The following is a 21,821-nucleotide window of genomic DNA, read 5'->3' as shown; positions in this document are numbered from 1 at the left end:
GACCACCATGCAAGAGAGCCCCACCTGCTTTCACAGTTCTGTTGTTTGATGGGGTAGTTGCTGTCCCATGCTGTACTGCATGGTGGAAAAATGGTTCAAACCATTGTAATATCCTGTGTTTTTACCCAAGACCCGAAAAGCAATATACTGTTCAAAAGATTAAAATAATTTGGCATATTAATAATTTGTTATATAAAGTAAGTTTAGATTCAACTATCATCAGCAAAACAAGTTAATTTGGTGTTTTGTTTCATATTTCAAGCATTTTTGACAGTCTCGTTGAGCTAGTTGTGTCCTCAAAATGGTAATATGTGGGGACGACTATGGGAAATGCTAAAAGTGGGCAGGAAGGTAGAGTTATTAGGGTGAGAATAAACTGTGTGTGAAATTTCTAAACCAAACCAACACTTTGAAGAGGCCATGCTCAAAGTAGGGGGCACTGGTTAACATTGTCAACACTGTCCGACAGACAACAAGCCTGTCGTTAACACCAGTTCGCCTGGCGGAAAGTCCCCCAAAAAATGGCAGTTAAGAATGTAGATGTGAGTCAAGTGTATGTGAGGAAGTGTTGTTTTGGGGGCGGGTTTTAGAGGAGCGCACTTGTATTAGCAGTCGATTTCAACAGTTTGACAATAGAAGTCCCAGAGTAAAATATTAAAGTGTTTCTATGAAACTAAACTTGATTGTTATATTAAGAATCTAGCAAAGCCAGACTGAAAAATATTTGATATACTTATAACACACGGCTGTGTGTCACTGATGATTATATGGGTTTAGAGAAGAGTTACCCAAGATTAGCTACCCAAGATTAGTTACAAGTTTACACGGAGAGGGGAGAAATATGGTTAAATATATATCGGTCAGTTATTTGTCATTGGTCATTATTCAAAGTATACTTAGCACATGTTTACTAAGATTAACCTGATTAGAATGAAAATACAGACTTTAGGTTCCCTGGGTGTTTATCCTAGTCTATGTAACTAGATATACAGAACACACTGGCTCCACGAGACTAGAATTTAGATAACGTGAAAGCTATTAGACGTTATAATATGCTCAATGTTTTTTGTCAGGTTACTTGAAGTAGAAGGGATTCTGGATGTTATGTTATACACACATCTTTTTACAGTCATCTACAGCTCTTTACATCCTCAAATTATTAAAACCTTGTACAGGTTGAGCATATTAGGCAAGTTTTTTGCATTAATCTGCAACTGAATTGTTTTCACATTATTAAAACCATTGATTCCAAGCTGTTGAACCTCCGGTCGCTCTGTGTTGGTATAGAGCTGCGTGCGTCAGTAATGCTTCTGCAGGTTGAATGAATGAGGAGCACATGGCAAACCTGCACGCACACAGCTAACACTGTCCACTCCGTCGCACGGCTGATCAGATTAGACGATGGTGGATGTGCTATTTGTTTAAGACTCTGGCTATAATCATATCACACCTTTCCTTTTTTCAGACCTCCTGTTCTATAGCCTCGGCCGTCACAGAAATCAAACTTCCTCCGGTGAGCCGAGTGAACGGGCAGCATGAGGCAGTCAGACGGCTAATGAGCTGGTAAAATGGTTGAGAAATTGCATTTGTGAAACAGTCTCTGTGATTTTGGGGTGGGCAAGTTTGGAGTTTTCTATGACATGAACCTTGGCTTAAGGTGCTTTACAGACGTTTTTCAAAAAGGAAAATAATCTCGACCAACTCATCATAAGACATTTTTAGCAAACTCAAAGCTCAATGACTTAACAGTAAACATCATACTTATTAAAATATAGATATATAGTATATACACTTCTAAAATGAAAATATACTCTAATTAAGCTGAGGTACTGATTAAGCAAGATACTTTACAGCAGTCATTTTATTACTGAATATGACAATGTGACTATTTTTTCTCATTCTGTGATATTTGGCAAATATTCCAACTCAGTATGTCATTAATAACTTGTTATACTTTATAATCAGGGCTGTCAAAATTTAACTCCACTAAGTTTTAACATTGTTCATGTATTTTGGTAGTAGTGGTGCAGGATGAAGCCCAGCTGTATGTTGTTGTGACTGTAGACCTCTTATTCAAATTCAGCTCTTTAAATGTCTTTTAAAGCGATACCTTCAGCACATTTAACAGACTGTACTGGACAGTTCTTTTGGGAGATCTCTGGATAAATCAAACTAACAAAGGCAGCAGCTTGGTGGGGCTCCAGTTCCCTAGGAGAGCCTCCATTGTAACAAGAACCCAGAGCTGTATGAACTGGAGCAATGTATGATATATAACTTCAGTGACTGTATATACCATATACTTGATATGATATATACTTTCTTTTACTCTATATGACATATATTCTCATTGACTGTAATCACAATATCTAATATATACAATCCCAATTCCAATGAAGTTGGGACGTTGTGTAAAACATAAATAAAAACAGAATATGATAATTAGCAAATCCTTTTCAACCTATATTCAATTGAATACACTACAAAGACAAGATATTTAATGTTCAAATGGGTAAACTTTATTGTTTTTTGCAAATATTAACTCATTTTGAATTTGAGGCCTGCAACACGTTCCAAAGAAGTTGGGGCAGAGACAACAAAAGACTGGGAAAGTTGAGGAATGCTCAAAAAAACACATTCCACAGGTGAACAGGTTAATTGGAAACAGGTGAGTGTCATGATTGTGTATAAAGGGAGCATCCCTGAAAGGCTGAGTCATTCATAAGCAAGGATGAGGCGAGGTTCACCACTTGGTGAACAACTGCGTGAGCAAATAGTCCAACAGTTTAAGAACAACGTTTCTCAATGTGCAATTGCAAGGAATTTAGGGATTATCATCATCTACAGTCCGTAATATCATCAAAAGATTCAGAGAATCTGGAGAAGTCTCTGCAAGTAAGCAGCAAGGCAGAAAACCAACATTGAATGCCCGTGACCTTTGATCCCTCAGGTGGCACTGCATTAAAAACTGGCATCACTCTGTAACGGATATTACCACATGGGCTCAGGAACACTTCAGAAAACCACTGTCAGTGAACACAGTTCGTCGCTCCATCTACAAGTGCAAGTTAAAACTCTGCCATGCAAAGTGAAGCCACATATCAACAACACCCAGAAACGCCGCCGGCTTCTCTGGCCCGAGCTCATCTGAGATGGACTGACGCAAAGTGGAAAAGTGTCCTGTGGTCTGACGAGTCCACATTTCAAATTGTTTTTGGAAATCATGGACGTTGTGTCCTCTGGGCCAAAGAGGAAAAGGACTGTCCAGATTGTTATCAGCGCAAAGTTCAAAAGCCAGCATCTCTGATGGTGTGGGGGTGTGTTAGTGCCCATGGCATGGGTAACTTGCACATCTGTGAAAGCACCATTAATGCTGAAAGGTACATACAGGTTTTGGAGCAACATATGCTGCCATCCAAGCAACGTCTTTTTCAGGGATGTCCCTGCTTATTTCAGCAAGACAACGCCAAGCCACAATCTGCACTTGTTACAACAGCGTGGCTTCGTAGTAAAAGAGTGCGGGTACTAGACTGGCCTGCATGCAGTCCAGACCTGTCTCCCATTGAAAATGTGTGGCGCATAATGAAGCGCAAAATACAACGGAGACCCCGGACTGTTGAGCATCTGAAGTTGTACATCAAGCAAGAATGGGAAAGAATTCTACCTACAAAGCTTCAACAATTAGTGTCCTTAGTTCCCAAATGCTTAATGAGTGTTGTTAAAAGGAAAGGTGATGTAACACAGTGGTAAACATGCCCCTGTCCCAACTTCCTTGGAACGTGTTGCAGGCATCAAATTCAAAATGAGTGAATATTTGCAAAAACAATAAAGTTTATCCGTTTGAACATTAAATATCTTGTCTTTGTAGTGTATTTAATTGAATTTAGGTTGAAAAGGATTTGCAAATCATCGAATTCTGTTTTATTTATGTTTTACACAACATCCCAACTTCATTGGAATTGGGGTTGTACATTCATTGCCTGTATATATGAAGTATACCCTCATTGACTGTATATATGATATATACACTCATCTGTAAATATGATATAATCCCTCACTGACTGTACATATGGTATATACCCTCATTGACTGTATATATGATAAACTGTATATGATATACACTCATTGACTGCATATATGGTATATACCTTCATTGACTGTATACACAATATATAATACATTCATTGCCTGTATATATGAAATATACCCTCACTGACTGTATATACAATATACTGTATATAATACATACATTCATTGAGTCTATATGATATATATTACATAACACTCATTGACTATATATGATATATACACTCTGTATATATGATATAATCCCTCATTGACTGTATATATGATTTTTGAGCAAATATGAATAAGAATGTGATTATTTTTCAATTAACTAAACAAAACAACGTAGCTGACTGATTAACTGCACAAATTAATGTGATTAACCACAATTAACAGCTCAAAATTATGCAATTACTTATGAACCTCAAAATATTGTCAATTCATTATTTGACTCGTTTGACAGCCCTGTTTATAATATACAGTGACACATGAGACACACGTCTCCAGTGCCAAGTAAGGATGGTCTGGTGTGCCATGGGCCGGAATGCTTCTATTTTGAGGCAATACTGAATGTAAACATCACACACACATCCACAATAGGCTCCAAATAGGCAAAAAGACCCGTCTGCTGTACCATCTACTCTGTTTATGCTTATGACGTTTTTTGACAGAACATGAAAGCTGGCATGTTGCTCCATGCGGTCTTTGTAGAACAGTCACCTCTGACAATATAAAGGAAACACTTTAAGGCCATTTCAAGGTAAACTGTGGTTCGTTTTAGCCGTCTCAAGATAAACAAGCTCACATGTAAAGACAGACTTTGTTAACTGGGTTTCTTTTCAAGATAGTTTGTGAATAACAGCCATCAATATCAAAGAGAACAACCGAGCGACTGTAGTCTCAATTTTAACACACTGAAAAATTACATTTAATCACACAGCACTGAATTCGACTCCTTTTGAAGCTTTCTGAATAATTTCTTCAGGTCTGATTGTTCACTTTGACCGATATCTTTGGAAAATGTTTGCACTGATACAAGTTTCAAAGCTTAAACCTTAATATCGTAATGCTGAAGGAGTGCAGTTAACCCTCATGATCACATTTTAAAGCCACAATCAGGGATTTCTGACAAATAAGGCTGTTGATTATATTTATAATATGTAAATTGTTTAAACAATGTAAAAAAATTATTCCCCGCAGTAGATTTCTGCCGTAATGGAGTGGAATAGCTGTAGAACGTATTGTCGCTGCCATGAAAAAAAAACTTGTAATTCCATTTTTACATGATGTGAATATTTAAGGACAAATGCACCTGTAAAAATGCTTCATAATTGCTGCCCCTTGTTTTTAAGTGTCACCTTGCGACTTGGAACTGAGTTACAAGCGGTAGTGGTTGAAATCTTCCTCTTCAAAATGGGACCCTCAAATAAAGAAGAACATTACTTCATGAACAGGCTACTAGTGTATCCCTACTTGTGGCTTTAAAGGTATTTGAAGACCCTGTTTCCGAAGCCTGGCCCAGCACTGTGTGAACAGGTAAGGCTGTTGGTTGGACGTGTTTAAAGGACAATGAGAACGGCTTTGGTTTCAGCAGAACGGACGAATGCTAAACGTCACGGAGCGGCGCCGGACAAACACTGGGGACATTTCTCACAAAATCGGCCACGTGGTTCTGATATTCTGATAAAGTCTCTATTCCCCCCACACCTCCTCTTTATTACAACAAAATAGAATCTAGAAGGGCACATACATGGCCGGGGGCCGTGGGGGGGGTGGTCAGAAAGAGAGAGGGAGGGGGCAGGGCTTAATTACTCCGGACTGTCTGGGTCCATATCGTCTCCCATCTGATAACTGGACCCCTGGGTGGAGTAGGAGCGCGTTCTCATAGAACAGTTAGAGTCCATCAGGATGGCCTGAGAGAGAGAGAGGGAAGAAGGAGAAGCGAGATAAAGAAGCGGAAGGAAGTGAGAGACAGGCACGAGAGAGAGAGAGAGAAAGAAAAAGAAAAATAAGAGGAAGGGAGAAAAACAGCAGGACAGAGTCATTTATACAAAGAAAACATAATTACACTATATATATCTCCATTTTTGTCGTTTTTCAGTTTTTGACAAATTTGAAGATGCCTGTTGTCCTTTACATTGTGTGTAAATGTCAGGGAGAATGGATCAAAACAAACGACCCAAAACAACTTGGAAAAAGTCTGGCTCAATTTACTTCCATTAAAAGTAAAGTATGTTTTTCCCTTCTGTAAAGTTATCATCTTGGAGATACATACCTATATATATATATATATATATATATATATATATATATATATATATATATATATATATAGTATATAAAGTTGATTTTGAGAACATTTGAGACCTAAACATCAAGCTGGACCTGTTTTCGAGTCTGTGCGTGTGATTTTAAAATGTAAAGTTGTCAGATGTGGAGTGAAAAACGATAATTTCAGGCTTTACAGGGTGACTTGCAGCAGAACATGCTCTCTAATTTTTGCTGTGTTCGTTTTTCTCCACAAACAGTAACACTACAAATTTTAAATAGTGCCGCTTTGAAGGTTCTGAGTTAGCAGCTGCTGGTCGTCATGATGACAGTAATGGGTGGGCTGCGTTCCAAAGCCTAGACTACATTTCTATTCCGCTTCGTCATAGAAGGATGTTTCAAAGTGAAGGACCCTCATATACAGTCTAGAAATGCAGCATTCTGAGTGATTCCGAGGACGCAACTCATGTATCCTTCCAGACCTTTGGTTAACCACAGTTCTCTGCATATAAATGATGCAAAGGAAAAAAGAAACAGCACCATGAAAATGGTAGAAAGCGAAGCCATTTATAGCAGAGCTTGAAATAAAATGTAAGTTGTTCATGTCATCACATCAGTGAATTAGTCTTCATGACCTTATAAAGTGTAAAATAAATGATGAATTAAAGCATTTGCCCGTTTATCGTATTTTAATGGCCTTTGTGTTTTCTGTGGTCGGCTGACCTGATTTCATTTTGCTTCTTTGATGGTGTGGATTCACCATCCCTCGCTTTTTCTGGTGCCTGTCAAAATTTGGGTTCTCAACCTTTTCACGGCACAAAAAATGATCACTGATTCTTCTTCTTTCTATGTCTTTCAACTCTTTTTTTCTGAGCTACAGCACCAGAGCTGGTTTATAAGTAGCCTGGCCACTACCTATTTCCCCTGTTATATCAAAAACATGACTGCGAAACGCCAGAGGGCTCCTGTGAATGAGTCCTCAATTAATCGCTTGCCTAGAACTTTCCTTACATTTTAGAAAGATGAAGAATGTATTTGACTGAAAAACCTGTATGCTTCCTTTTTTCTACAGCAAAGGTTTTGGGCAGCAGAACGTTAGCATTACGCCTACTGAATGCTGATTGGCTGGTGAGCGGAGCAGCTCATTGGCTGTTCACAATCACAGATGTCATGGATGTACATGAGGCGCTGCCTTAAACTCCTAGAGTGGTAACTCTTCTGCCACCAAATTCAAGCTGCCACTTCAATGTAAAAACACAAAAGGCGCCCTTTAGAGCCAGTGTTTCATTTGTCCGTTCTGGGCTACTGTAGAAACATGGCGCTGCAACATGGCAACCTCTGTTAGAAGAGGGGCCGCCCCCTACGTAGATATGAAGGGCTCATTCTAAGCTAACAAGAACACAACGATTCATAGTTACAGGCTATTAAACACTAATGAACGCATTGTTTTATTACTATATACCATTTCTGTTAAGAGTCCTCTAAATCACACGGCACCTTTAAGGTTTAAAGTAATGTATTTGGATCAGTGGTCCGATATTGTGCCTGCAGACGAGGCTCTTGGGGGTTGTGTGTGCGCATGCATGAATGTGCATGTGCGTGTGGTTAGGGATGCTCTTCAGAGGCGATGTAGTGCTTTTGTAGAGAAAGAACACGAAGCAGAGCTTTGATCAAAGCCTGCTTTCGAGGGCAAACGCACGAGTCCGCTCCAATCACCATCACTCTTTGATCTTTGCTTAAGGGCATCCTGGGCAATCTTTTGTTTGCATCTATTATATAATATAATTTCCCATTTCGGTCATATTCTATCATGTCAGAGGTTTGAAATCAGGCAGAATAAAGATGCCAAGTGATGTTCTGTTGATTATTTTAGCGTGGTTGTAGCAGAAGAGAAATAATGAATGCATAAATCAATAAGAGCCGCGTCCTCACAGACCCTGAAGTGCTTTAAAGACGTCATAATAAAATGTCAGGCTGAGTATGAAGTGGGGTCATTCTGTACAGACAGTGCTGCCCTTCTCAGTGCGTATCAGCTTCCACACGGCCAGGGGTTAATCTACAGATTTCATATACTTCACAAAGCTTCATTAGACATCTCCTGGTTTTAAAGGGCATGTGTCTTTTTCCTGAGGAACAATCTGGGTGGTTTTCTAAACCAAAAACAATTTTTTTTCGAACCTCTCGTTATTCCCAGGCCGCTTACATTACTGCGCATTTCAGCATGATAGGCTTTCGAAAGCAAAAGGTTGAACACCCCAGCTAAATGTTGTGTGTTGTTAATTTTCGAAATGAAAATAATTACCAATTAATATCCTATACAGAGAACTCACTAAAATCTGGACCAAAAGTTATGCCATTGTTATTAATGTAGTTATGAGCTGAAAGTTAATGTCTATTTAGTTAATGTCTAGTTTTTTCAATAAAAAAATAGAAGTATTTGTTTCCTCGTAAGTTAAATTCAGCAAATAAACAGTAATTGTGCATCAAAATGTGCACAAGTAGAGGCTGTGTAAATTATTTTCAAGCAACAAAACATAATTTGGCCAGAGGCACCCAAACATTTGCATAAGCAAATATGAATGATATCTATTCTCGCGTTTCGAGAGACATCATACTGTATAGTCACTGCCATTTTGAGGACTGAATCAGGGGGTGACTGCTGTGCGATGCCTTCGATTTTCCTGTGCTTTGCAAACAATTCACTTACAAGACGCAAAAGAAGCCGAGAATGACGAGAGACACAGACCTTTAATTCAGTGTTTTCCGACTCCAGGCTTGGAGCCCCTGCACTGTATAGTTTAGTGTTTTTTTCTCTGCTGTTCACACCTCGTTCAGCTCAAGAAGGGTTTAATTAGCCAATAATATCAGACATTTTAACCAGGGTAACCACAATCATGCAGTGCAGGGGTTGGAGGACTTGAGCTGGGAACTCTGCACTAACTGCAATAGCACGTCCGTGCAAACGTCATTTAAATCTCCAGAAACAGAAGAAAAGTCACACCTGGCTGTTTGCAGCTCCGTCAGGGGGATGACTGTTTACCTCTCAGCTGATAACATTAGCAAAAGTTATCTAAAGGCTAGCATTGTTCACATCCATTTGGTAGCTTTTCTGCTACTTTAAGTGGGACCAGGAGTTCAGGAGGGAACTGTATAAGGATCTCAGCCTATTTCATCGACTCTGTTGAGGTAACCTTTTTCTCTTCCAGGGTAAAGCGATTCATTTTAGCCATCTTTTAAAAAGTCTAACCATTTGTCTCTGTGAAATCAGACCTCTGCGTTTAACCCACCCGTGCAGTGAAACACCCACATAAATACACTAAGGGGCAGTGAGCACACTTGCCCAGAGCAGAGGGCAGCCCTATCCAAAGCACCCAGGGAGCAATTGAGGGTTTGGTGCCTGGTGAGAAACAAGGCCAGAAAATTGGTCCCAAATATGGCGACCACAACAGAAAAATCATGTGACTGAACCCTTTGGATATTTGCACTTGGGAGTGAACAGAACATTTTGAAACTATATTTTTCACAAAAGCAAGGAAATGTTGGTTTTCCTTGACAGTAGTTGTAGTAAAAGGTACAGACAAAAGCTTCATTCAGCCTTCATACCAGCTGCTGCTACTGTATTTAACTATGCTAACATACCTTAGTCCATGTTTTTAGATAACAGTGACCACAGGATTAAGTCTACTAGAGATACTGAACAACTCTACACTGTTAGAGGCAAAAGATGATGCGGTTAGCACCATGCTAGCTGGCTCCAGTACTAGTTAGTATGATTAACCTCATCGCTCTAGCGTAATAATAATAATAATAAAATTTTTATTTATATAGCACTTCTCATGCCAGTGGCAGTGCTTTACAGACAGGTGATAGAACACAGTTATACAAGAAATCATTAGTATTTATTTAGAATCTGAAGAAAATGAAATTAGAAGATAAATACCACAAGTTTTAATTAAATGCTAACTTAGAGAGATATGTTTTTAGGTGCTTCTTAAAAGTGAGCACTGAGCTTGACTGTCTAATAAAAGGTAGAATTGAGTCCCACAGTTTAGAAGCATAATAACAGAAAGAGGCCTCTCCATGTTTTCTGTATTTTACAGAGGGTATTTGTAGAAGGCCACTATCTGCAGATCTTAGATTACGTGCCGGAACATAAACAGACAGACACTCTGTGATGTAAGTGGTGCTTTAAGGTCATTTTGAGCTTTAAAAACTAGTAGCAGTAGTAACTTTAGAATCTATCTTGAATGATACACGCAGTTTTTTTAAAACGGGAGTGATATGGTTTCTTTTTTGTTTTTGTTAGGATGTGCGCTGCCGCATTTTGTGCCTGTTGTAAGGGGTGTATAATTTTCTTAGGAAGTCCTGTAAGAAGAGCATTACGGTAGTTAAGTCTTCTTGTAGCAAACACAAGTTTCTCTGCATCGCTCTGAGAGAGAAGGCCAAACTTTAGTGATATTTCTCAAATGATAAAAAGCTAGTCAACTTATTAAATAAGCAAACCTTTGATTTTGGGCGGGCTGTGCCGCTGCTTGAATAGAACTGCTTTAATATTAATGTCTCACCATTTTCTCCTCGTTAGCAGGCGGGTTGCGGAGGAAGAAGCAGAGCGGTGCAAATAGGATGTCCACCACGCCGATGATGGTCATTAGCCAGGGGAACCCAATGCTGCGTGCTATAGCACCACCAGCTGAGGGACCTTTAGGACAAAACACAGACATACAACAAATACATATTACATGTACACCACAACAGATCCCATTCATTTTCCATGAAAAGTGTTGTGTCTTCATAGATTTAAATGACATCTGCCCTGATTGGCAGCCCTGTATTGTGTCTCGTTCAAAAAGCAGTTCGGGCTGAAACAGTCCTTATAACTTGTGTTATAGGAAGTCAGACCACTGGAGTTCCTCCACACCTAATTTGTCACACCATGTCTTTATGGAGCTCGCTTTGTGCACAGGGGCTCAGTCATGCTGGAACAAGAAAGGCTCTTCCCCAAACTCCTGACACAAAGCTGGAAGCTTACAATTGTGTAATGTCTTTGTCTGCTGTGGAATTAACATCACCCTTCACTGGAACTAAGGGGCCTGAAAACCAGCACCAACTCATTATGCCTCTTCCACCAAACTTTACTGTGGCCATTACCATAGGTAACGTTCTTCTGGCATCTGCCAAACCCAGATTCATTCATCAGACTGAAGAGAGTGAAGCTTAATTCATTACTCCAGACAACACGTTTCTGCTCCAGAGTTCAGTGGCGGTGAACTTTACACCACCCCAGCCAAAGCTTGGCATTGCAAATAGTGATCTTAGGCTTGTTTGCATCTGCTATTGAAATTGAAATCCATTTCAAAAAGCTGCCGACACATAGCTCTTATGCTGATGTTGTTTCCAGAACTCTATGGCAAGTGATACATCAGAGGATAGACGATTTTTATAGGTATGAGCTTCAGCACTTAATGGCCTGCTCTTTGAGTTTGAGTGATCTACTGCCTTTGCTTCACAATGATAGCACTTACAGTCATCAAGGGCAGATCTACCAGGGCAGAAATTTCATGAACATGATAGTGATACATTTCATGATAGTGCTACATTTAAAGTCATTGTGCTTTTCAGTACAACCCTCTAGTGCCAGTATTTTATGGAGATTGCATTGCTATGTTTGATTTTATACAGCTGTTAACAAAATAGGCAGCTGAAATATCTGAATTCAATAATTAGGAGGGGCCTTTTTAGTAGGTCTGTGTCACTACATAGCGAAAACACACTGTAGAAAAACATGGAGAATTCTGGCTTTGTATTTTAATAGGGCAGGTCACCCAAACAGCAGATCCGGCCATATGTTTTAGTTACATACTTTCTAACTAGCTTGCTATTGCGATAGGTTTCTATTTGTTAGGTTACCTTGTCACATTGCTCTCTTACTCTGCATGTCTTACTTATATTACAATGTTTTTGTTTTTGGTCACTGTCCAACCACAAACATGCACCATTCCTTCTATTCTGTTAACTGCTAGCTAGCTTATAGACTTTTTTGATGTTATGGATGGTGCTTGAAAAAATAATATACTAAGACTTGTCTGCATAGTTGGTCATGGGCACATGGCGCCTACAGTAGCTCCACTACAAGTTATAAGTGATTTTTATTCCACCAAGCAGAAAAAACATAGTGGCCTTAAACTAGCCTGCTAATAGTGTTCTAGATGCAGGCTAAGCTTACACACCAGAGGACAAACTCCAGTGAAAATCATGGTGATGTGAGAGAGTTTTTTGTCGATGTTCAGGTTGAACTGGTTCCTTACCAAAAGCAAAGCCCATGCAGAAGGCCACATCAGCGATGGCGTACACACTTCCATACACAGAAACGTGCCTCAGATCCACCAGGTACCCCATGATTGGCATCATAGAGGAGTCCACCATGCCTAACACAAAAACCACATCATGGACGGAAAGATTCAACTGTCACTTTGGGCGTTTTCACAATCACTCAGAAGTGTTCATAGCCCACACCTAGCACTGATTCTGGGCTCATTTGGGGGAGGGGCTAATTATCATTTGCTTGCATTCACATAAGAATTCCATCCCAACTGTGGATCGACTGCACAGCATGTTTGAAAAAAATGGTATTTTCCTTGACTACAAACACTCAAGCCATGAAGAACGGCACTTTTTGGATGCATTGCATTTAATGAAACTTAACTAGTTGAAGAAGTCACATTACAAAATTAACCAATCACACAACCTCACACACAGTGCCAGGGGCAGATAGATTCCACGCATGCTATGGAATGTACCAGAGATTGCTGGAAGCAAACCCCAGACACTGAGATGACCAGAGTACTCAGTACTCTGGAACACTCCCAGGCTCAAAAAAAGCTTTCATACTTGACCAAATGTACTGAACTTGCAGAGCAAGCAGTCCTGGGTCCAGAATAAAGCTTATAGATCATCTGTGGAGAGGAGAGTCTATGGTTACTTTTGATGTTTTGCAGTCATACCATTATTTTATTATTAAGATTTGGTTGGTAACAAAAAACTTTAATTCTTTAAATGCCCAATGGAAAATTATCCACTTAGGATTGTTTTCTCTGTGGTATCAGTGTAGATACAGCCAAGCACGCTCTCCCATTTGTTAGGACTTCAGAAGCTAGACCGAAGGCCTTATATGTTATATTAACTACCAGTGGTAGTTCCCTAACTTTCTCCCCAATATAGTTGCTTCCAATTCCACCCACTAGTTAGGACTCCCCCAGTCACACAAGACCACCAGCGCTAGGAGGTCCACTGAGACCTCACGCAAACACCACTGTACAACTGAATGCGCTCAGAGGATGGCACAAACCACTATATCTGTTGTGTCAGCTAACTAGCAACTGTGCTGGCTAGTATCATGCTGAGTGATGGGGGAAGAAGTTGGTCTCCTGAAGAAGTCTCCTGATGACAGGGCCAACGTGTAGACAGTTGCGCCATTTGGGGGCTCAGTGATACCATTCTTTGTGAAAAAACATCACCCTGGTCCTTCTGGAAGTTCTACAGTGTATAGAATCTACACTGTGAACTGTTTACTGAAAAGTCACTGTAAAACTGATACATACAAGTTCAAATATATGACAATATCTCTTACAAGCCTCAAATCTAGAATTACCAAAAAATGTTCACCATTGCTGTAACATACAATTACAAATCCCTTATGGGTTCTAGCAGAAATTAGCATTGTCGTAGAAGTGTTTTGATGTTTAGGGCCTGAACTGAATGCCTAGCTCAAATAGTCTCAGTTCACCACCTGGCTCAAAACAAGCCCCCAGGACAGAGAGAGAGTTAAGACTTAGTTGCTGATGCTTACCAATCGCAAAACCGACTCCAAAGTTTGGCAGTATGAGTCCGTAGATGTCCTTAGCGAAAGGCACCTGCAAATGGAAAAATATACATGAACTCAGGGTGATCTTTGCACTAATACAAGCAGAACAAATTCCTATTTCTCTCTAACGCTGAAGGTAGAGCTCTAGCCGAAGCTGAGTGAGGCAGTCATGATGTTGGAATGTTCTGTACTGGGTTCTGACCTCTGCGTTCGTGTTGTTTTTCCCAGGCTACAGTCGAGCTCTAACCGCTGACCACTATGTGAACTGAGTGTTCCCATTACTACACACATATAGGCACACCGACATTAATCTAATCTAGCAAAACATTTCAGAGAATGGGCTCACTTCCTCTCAGATTTGAAGTGACCAGGGCAAGGCTAGAGAGTTCTATTATGTTTTAATAGAACCTGGTTTTTCTCTCTTCTTCTCTCTGCTGATGTTTAGGAGTAGAATATTCTTACTAGTCTTTTGCTTTAATCCCTTACAAACAATAATACACTAAATTAAATTAGAACTGAATTATTCAGTTCTACTATAAATGATTCAACATCTACTAACATCAATTATTCGGTGTCTGCAGTAAATTATTCAGTATCTACTATGAATTATTCAGTGTCTACTATGAGTTATTCAGTATCTACTATAAATGATTCAGTATTTACTATAAATGATTCAGTGTCTACTATGAGTTGTTCAGCATCTACTATAAATGATTCAGTATTTACTATTAATTATTCAGTATTTACTATGAGTTATTCAGTATCTTCTATAAATGATTCAGTATTTACTATAAATGATTCAGTGTCTACTATGAGTTGTTCAGCATCTACTATGAATGATTCAGTGTCTACTATGAGTTATTCAGTATCTACTATAAATGATTCAGTATTTACTATAAATGATTCAGTGTCTACTATGAGTTGTTCAGCATCTACTATAAATGATTCAGTATTTACTATTAATTATTCAGTATTTACTATGAGTTATTCAGTATCTACTATAAATGATTCAGTATTTACTATAAATGATTCAGTGTCTACTATGAGTTGTTCAGCATCTACTATAAATGATTCAGTGTCTACTATGAGTTGTTCAGCATCTACAATAAATGATTCAGTATTTACTATTAATTATTCAGTATCTACTATAAATGATTCCGTACATGATATAAATGATTCAGTGTCTACTATGAGTTATTCAGTATCTATTATAAATGATTCCGTATTTACTATTAATTATTCAGTATCTACTATAAATGATTCCATACTTACTATAAACGATTCAGTGTCTACTATGAATTATTCAGTATGTACTATGAATTATTCAGTACCTACAACATTTTCCAAAAAAGTTGTGACGCTGTGCAAAATGAAAATAAAAACAAAATACAATGATGTGCAAATCATTTAAACCCTGGATTTAATTGAAATACTACAAAGACAACATATAAATAACTGAAACTGGCAAATCTCATTGTTTTTAAAAATACATGCTCATTTTATATGCATCACCTTCTCCTTTTTATTGAATTGCATTATTATTAATAATAATTAATTAATTAAATTATTATTATTATTATTGTGTCATTTTTTGCAGCTTTTTTTTACAATCTATTCTAGTAAATAATGTGATTTTTCTAACACTTTAGTGTTCTTATTGTTTACTGTCTAAGTAGGTTCTTTCACTTCATTTGAATGTGTTTTGTTTCAGTTGTTAAATTTCATTTCAACTTTTTTAAGCCCTTGTAATTTGCTCGGCTACACTGTAAATGACCCTTGACATTTCAGGATCTCCTTTGTCATAATTTTCGTTTCATAATACGCCAAATGTTATCAGTGGTGACAGGTCTGGACTGCAGGCAGGCCAGTTTCACACTAGGACTCTCTCAACACAGAGCAATGTGATTTTACATTGTCTTGCTGAAATAATCAAGACCTTCCCGGAAAAAATATGAAGTCATCTGGATGGCAGCATATGTTGCCAAAGCCTGTATATATCATTCAGCATTAATGGTGCCTTCACAGATGTGCAAGTCTGCACTAATGCTCTACCATATCATCATGGGTATTGGCTTTGGAATTAAGCGCTGATAACAAGCTGTCTGAGATTTCCAAACAGAATTTCAAATGTTGATTTATCGGACCACAGGACACTTTTCCACTTTGCCTCAGTCCATCTTAAACAAGATTAGGTCCAGAGAAGGTGGCAGCATTTCTGGGTCCTGTTTATATGTGGTTTCTTCTTTGTGTTTTAGAGTTTTAACTTGCATTTGTGGATGCAGTGATGAGCTGTTTTTACAGACAGTGTTTCTTTTTAGAAGTGTTTCTGAGCCCATGCAGTGATTTCCACTACAGAATCAAGTCTGTTTTTAACGCAGTGCCAACTGAGGGCCCAAAAATCATGACCAGCTGATACTAGTCTTAAGCCTTGTCCCTTGCTGTGGCATGCGCCCACCCCCCGGGCCCCGACGGTGACGGCCATGAGAACCAGCAGGAAGGCGGGGTAGCACATGTGGTGCTACACTTGCATACAGTGATTTCTCTGGATTGTCTGATTTTTTTAAAATAATATGTACTGTAAATGATGAAATCCCCAAGTTCTTTGCTATTTTACATTGAGAAACATTATTGAACTGTTGCACTATTTGATCGTGCAGTCTTTCACAGAGTGGTGAACCCCTCCACATCTTTGCTTCTGAAGCCTCTTTGAGATGCTCTTTTTATGCCCAATTATGTTACTGACCTGTTGCCAGTTAACCAACTTGTATTTTCATTAAGTGACAATTATTAGTCCCACAACAGAGAAATTTCACCTCTCCGTTTAACCCATCCATGCAGTGAAACACACTAGTGAACACAGACACTAGGGGACAGTGAGCACACTTTCCTGGAGTGGTGGGCAGCCCTTTCCACGACACCCAGGGAGTTAGGGGTTAGGCGCCTTGCTCAAGGGCACTATAGTGATGTGCTGTCAGCTCAGGGCATCAAACCGGCAAACTTCCGGTCATAAGGCTGGTTCCCTAACCTCCAGCTCATGACTGCCCCAGCATTACACAACTTTACTAGTCTTTTGTTGCTCCCATCCCATTTTTTGAAATATGTTGCTGGCATCAAATTCAAAATGAGCATATTTAAAAAATATAACATTTCTTTATTTTAACATTTAATATGTTGTATTTGTGCTATTTTCAATTAAATATAGGCTTTACCTTGTGTGGTGGTTGAGTTTTTGTTACTTAGTGGGTCTAGTGGACTCACCACATTGTTTTTTTGTTTTTTTTATAATATCCATAACAATCTATGTAAAAATACCAGAGGTTTAAAGTATCACAAGTGTCCAGTGTAGGGATCCTATTTAGCAGCTGTAGCTAGTCAGCAGCCTCTCTATGTTGTCCACCCTCACACACAAACATATACAAACGCATACACAGAGAGACACACACACACTAACAGCAGGCCATGTAGGAGGAGAACAGGAGTGAAGGCACTGAAAATGGGTTATTTTATACGTTCTTCACAGAAAATGAGCAAAGACCAAGGAATCTGGGGTTAAATTAATAATAAGTTGCTTCATTTTCTACTTTGGTAAACATTGAAAATGTATCCCACAGACCCCAACACCACACAAGGGTTCAATGATTTGCACATCAGTGTATTTTGTTTTTTTTGCTTTTTTCAACAAATGCATGAGCTCATTTGGGGTGGAGCTCAGTTCTGTAAACACTTATTATCAATTTTTTAAAATCAGAGTAACAACAAAACACGTCTAATATGGGACACTGATTCCTGTTCATCTGTTTTCTTGTTTGAAAATGTAAACACAAATGTATGAATTTTCCGCCCTGGATATCATGTCAGATGTTTTACATATCAAATAAACACAACAGCATCATGAAATAAAATTAATGAAGAAGAGCCGATTAAATGTCAGGAACAGACACATTTATCTGTCTGCCTTAAAGTAGTTATTATTCAGCATCTACTACAAATAAGTCAGTAACTATTTTTAATTATTCCATATCTACTATGAGATATTCAGTATCTACTAAAAGTTCATTGAAATTAGAAGCTTCATTCAGTAGTCAGAAAAATCTGTCATGTTATCTTTTCAGTGCAGAACCTGAAACTTTGTTTATAATGAAGCAGAATAACTTACACAGAGGATGCTGACACCAACCAGCAGCATCCCTATCAGAGAACACAGCCACCTACAGAGAGAGAGAGAGAATAAGTGAGATAGAGGTGGAATACGAGAAGAAAAAGAGAAAGAAAGAGAGACAGAGCGTGAATAAGTGAGAGAGGATGGAATAAGAGAAAAGAGAGAGAGAGGTGGAATGGCCAGAAGAAAGACCGATAGAAGGATAAAAAAGAAAGCAAAGAGGAGAGAGAGAGACATATTGATTGAAAGAGGCAGAAGAAAGAGATGAGAAGAGACCGGGAGAAAGAGATGGAATGAGATAGACGGAAAAGAAGGAGAGAGCAAGAAAAAAGAAAAAGAGATGGAATGAGAGAGAGAAAGAAAGAGTTTGAATAAGAGAGAAATGGCATAAAAGAGAGAGAGAGAACAAAAAAAAGATGGAATTACAGAAAGTGAGAAAGAAAAAGAGAATGAGGAGAAAAAGAGTGTGAGAGAGAGAGAGAGAGAGCGATGCAATGGCCAGAAGAAAGACAAACAGAAAAAAAGACAGATAAAAAAGAGTAAAGACAGAGAGAGAGAAAGATAGAGATGGAATGAGAGAGAAAAAGAATAAAAAATAATGAAAGAATTAAAGAAAGAGAAAAAAAGAAAGAAAGAGATGAAATAAGAGAGAGATGGAATAAGAAAGAGAAGAAGAGAATGAGAGAGAGAGGAATAGATACGAGAATAGAGACAGAAAGGGAAATAAAAACAGTGAGTGGAGGGACGAGGCTAACAATAACAGCGTCCAGCCCCTCAGGACACCACAGAAAGGCCAGAGGTCAAACAGAGTGAAGCTGCGAGTGGAGAAACTGCTTCGGAAATAAAAAATTCTGCTCATTTTTTTACATCAAAGATGGAGAATTTGAGCAAAATCATAGTTTATAAATGAGTCAGTGTTTTGAATAGAAATAAACACATTCATTTCCTCAACACAGAACAGCATAAAACATTTTAACACAGCTGTTATATTTTTAAATGCTTTAAAACTCGAGTTATAGGAGTTTGAAACAGCGTCTTGTGTATGTTCATGACGATAGTGAGCGCAAACAGCCAGTGAGCTGCTCCGCTGGCCAACCAGTAGCAGTAATGTTAACATCCTGCTGCCTAAAACCTGTCTGCTGTAGAACAAAGGAAACATACAGGTAGGTTTTCTTAGCTTTTTTAGTGAAATACATCCTTCTACTTTCTAAAATTAAAGAAAACTTTTAATTTTTAACTGTTTAGTTGCATTTGCTCCTATTCATTGAGGACTCGTTCACAGGCGCCCACTAGTGTTTTGCAGTCATGTGATATATAAGAGGGGAAATAAGAAGTGGCCAGTCTCATCATACACCAGCTCTGCGTTAGCTCCTATTGTTGCTTACATATGATCACTATATACACTATATTATTTCCAGCTTTTATTTCAAGTGCTTGAATTTTGTCTGCAACAAAAAGACAAACACTGGAAGACTGTTGTGAGGTCACTCTCGACCAACGTCACTCACCAATCATTCTTAAGAAGAAATGTTCTACGTCATGAATCTGCCGTAGACTTTTTCTTAGGACCTTTCTCAAGTACACGTTTAAGAACAAACTTGGGAGGATATCTGTGAACGAGGCCCACTGTTTATACACCTGCACTCATCAGCAGTTCGTGTTGACCGTCAAATCAAAAATGAACGCAGCCAATAACGTATGACCAGTCGCATGACCGGCGCAGGAAAGTCACTAATACAAACACTATTTACATAAGAATTACGGAGGAAGTTGCTTAGCGCACCTTTAACCAAACAAACTAACTGAGTTAAGAGCAGAGTCAATAACAACCAGCCTTGTTGTCTTTGTTTTTATTAAAAAACAAATATCACACATCAAAGCGAAGCAGCAAAAACTCATTTCAGTGTTTTTAATAGTGACGGAAACAGATAGCAGAGCACAGAGAGATAAGAGGAGGAGAGAGAGATTCATTTCCTTCATACCTCCCCATTTTATTGGCTAGGACTGCAAAGATGTTCGTCCCAATCAGGTAGGAGATACTCGCAGGCAGAAAGGCAACACCTGAGAGAGAGGGCGAGAGAGAGAGAAAAGAAGAGAGAGAGAAAGATAAGTGAATAATAAATAATACAGAAAGAGGACGAAACACATTTGAGCAGTTTGTAAAAATAACTAATCCGTCTCTTCTCTGTCGGACTCTGACAAACTCTAAGTCGTTCTAGGAGAAAAAGCTCTACGTCATCTCAGGAAAGATCCTTAGGAACCTCTTTAGAACTAATAACATCATCACTGCTCATCTTCTCAAACGCACTAGCTATGTATTGTTTATTCATTTTTTTGTTATGTTTATAATCTTTTTAAACCACTATCCACCCATACCACTATAGGTACTATCTTATGTGTATGCATATACAAGAGTGTCCGTGTATGTACATACATATATGTGTTGATATACAGGTGATTAAAAAAGATTCATCCAATTTCAAAATAATTTATTTCACTTGTCAGTCATTACAGATCAATGCAATAAATTGTAAATGGTTTAAATGAGCATAAGGTCTATCATGTAATTTTACAAGTGCTCAATATGAACCTCCTCCAGCTGTACGGACAACATCAACACCATAGTTAAATTGATCTCATACTCGATTGAGCATTTCTGGTGTCATTTCGGAGATCATCCCATTTGTGGAACCAACGACGAACACTCTGAGATGTTGGAGGTTCACCGCTGACGACAATCACGTTGAACAGTTAAGATGAATTCACTCTTATTGAAGTGGAGAACGCAGAACGCTTTCTGCTCAGGGGTCACTAAAGGGGCCATCCATCTTCCGGTGACACTCAGACAGCCTCAAACTCTATGACCCCCTCAACTGCTATGTGATTGGTTCCTAGGCGCCGCATGGTTGTAAAAATATGGCCATTTGAAATGTGATTAATCTTTTTGACATCTTTTGAATCACCCTATATGTATATATTAGCAGTAGAACACGAGAGGGAGTGTATTATTCGCGAGAACACATGAACTCAAGTGTTTCTTGCTTTTATATAACAGTTAAATACATTGGGCTGTGAACATGTCATTTCATTTGTTTTAATGTCAACAATTCCTTCCGCCAAATTATAGTTTCTTAACAAGCAGCTTGTTGCTACGTCAGAGGAACGAGCTCCACCCACTCGCTGTCACACAGACCAACATGGTCCGCTTGTTTTCTTCTATTTTTTACCTTACTTCTTGGTTCATTATATGATTTATACTTTCGCTGCACTAATTTCTGTCTTACTTGGGCTTGAGCATGTCCTACAGCTGTCAAAGTCGTTGCTTAGCAACGGTGTCTGAGCAGAGTGATGGTGTTTGTGCTGTTATGGCGGTTAGAACACTTCTCAACCAATCAGCTAACTACTGTATATATAAGTAACTTCTGTTAATCTCTTCTTTCATCGCTTTGGTGACAGTTGTTAATTGCAATT

General features: G+C 38.7%; 1 protein-coding gene across 1 annotated transcript in view; it reads right to left on the bottom strand.

Moving 5' to 3' along the window:
• Positions 1 to 4,693: 4,693 nt before the first annotated feature.
• The window catches only part of slc18a2 (solute carrier family 18 member 2), a 39,858-nt gene continuing 22,730 nt past the window's right edge, over positions 4,694 to 21,821 (bottom strand). The window contains exons 10-15 of the mRNA XM_037541797.1: positions 20,333 to 20,411; positions 18,348 to 18,399; positions 14,177 to 14,240; positions 12,636 to 12,755; positions 10,896 to 11,029; positions 4,694 to 5,975 (exon numbers count right to left, since the gene is read on the bottom strand). Of these exons, the coding sequence (XP_037397694.1) occupies positions 5,871 to 5,975; positions 10,896 to 11,029; positions 12,636 to 12,755; positions 14,177 to 14,240; positions 18,348 to 18,399; positions 20,333 to 20,411 (554 nt within the window). The 3' untranslated portion in view covers positions 4,694 to 5,870. The remainder of the gene's footprint in view (positions 5,976 to 10,895; positions 11,030 to 12,635; positions 12,756 to 14,176; positions 14,241 to 18,347; positions 18,400 to 20,332; positions 20,412 to 21,821) is intronic.

The sequence above is a fragment of the Pygocentrus nattereri genome, chromosome 10 (assembly GCF_015220715.1).
Source record: "Pygocentrus nattereri isolate fPygNat1 chromosome 10, fPygNat1.pri, whole genome shotgun sequence".
Taxonomy (NCBI): Eukaryota; Metazoa; Chordata; class Actinopteri; order Characiformes; family Serrasalmidae; genus Pygocentrus; species Pygocentrus nattereri.
This window is presented reverse-complemented; position numbering and strand designations above follow the sequence as displayed.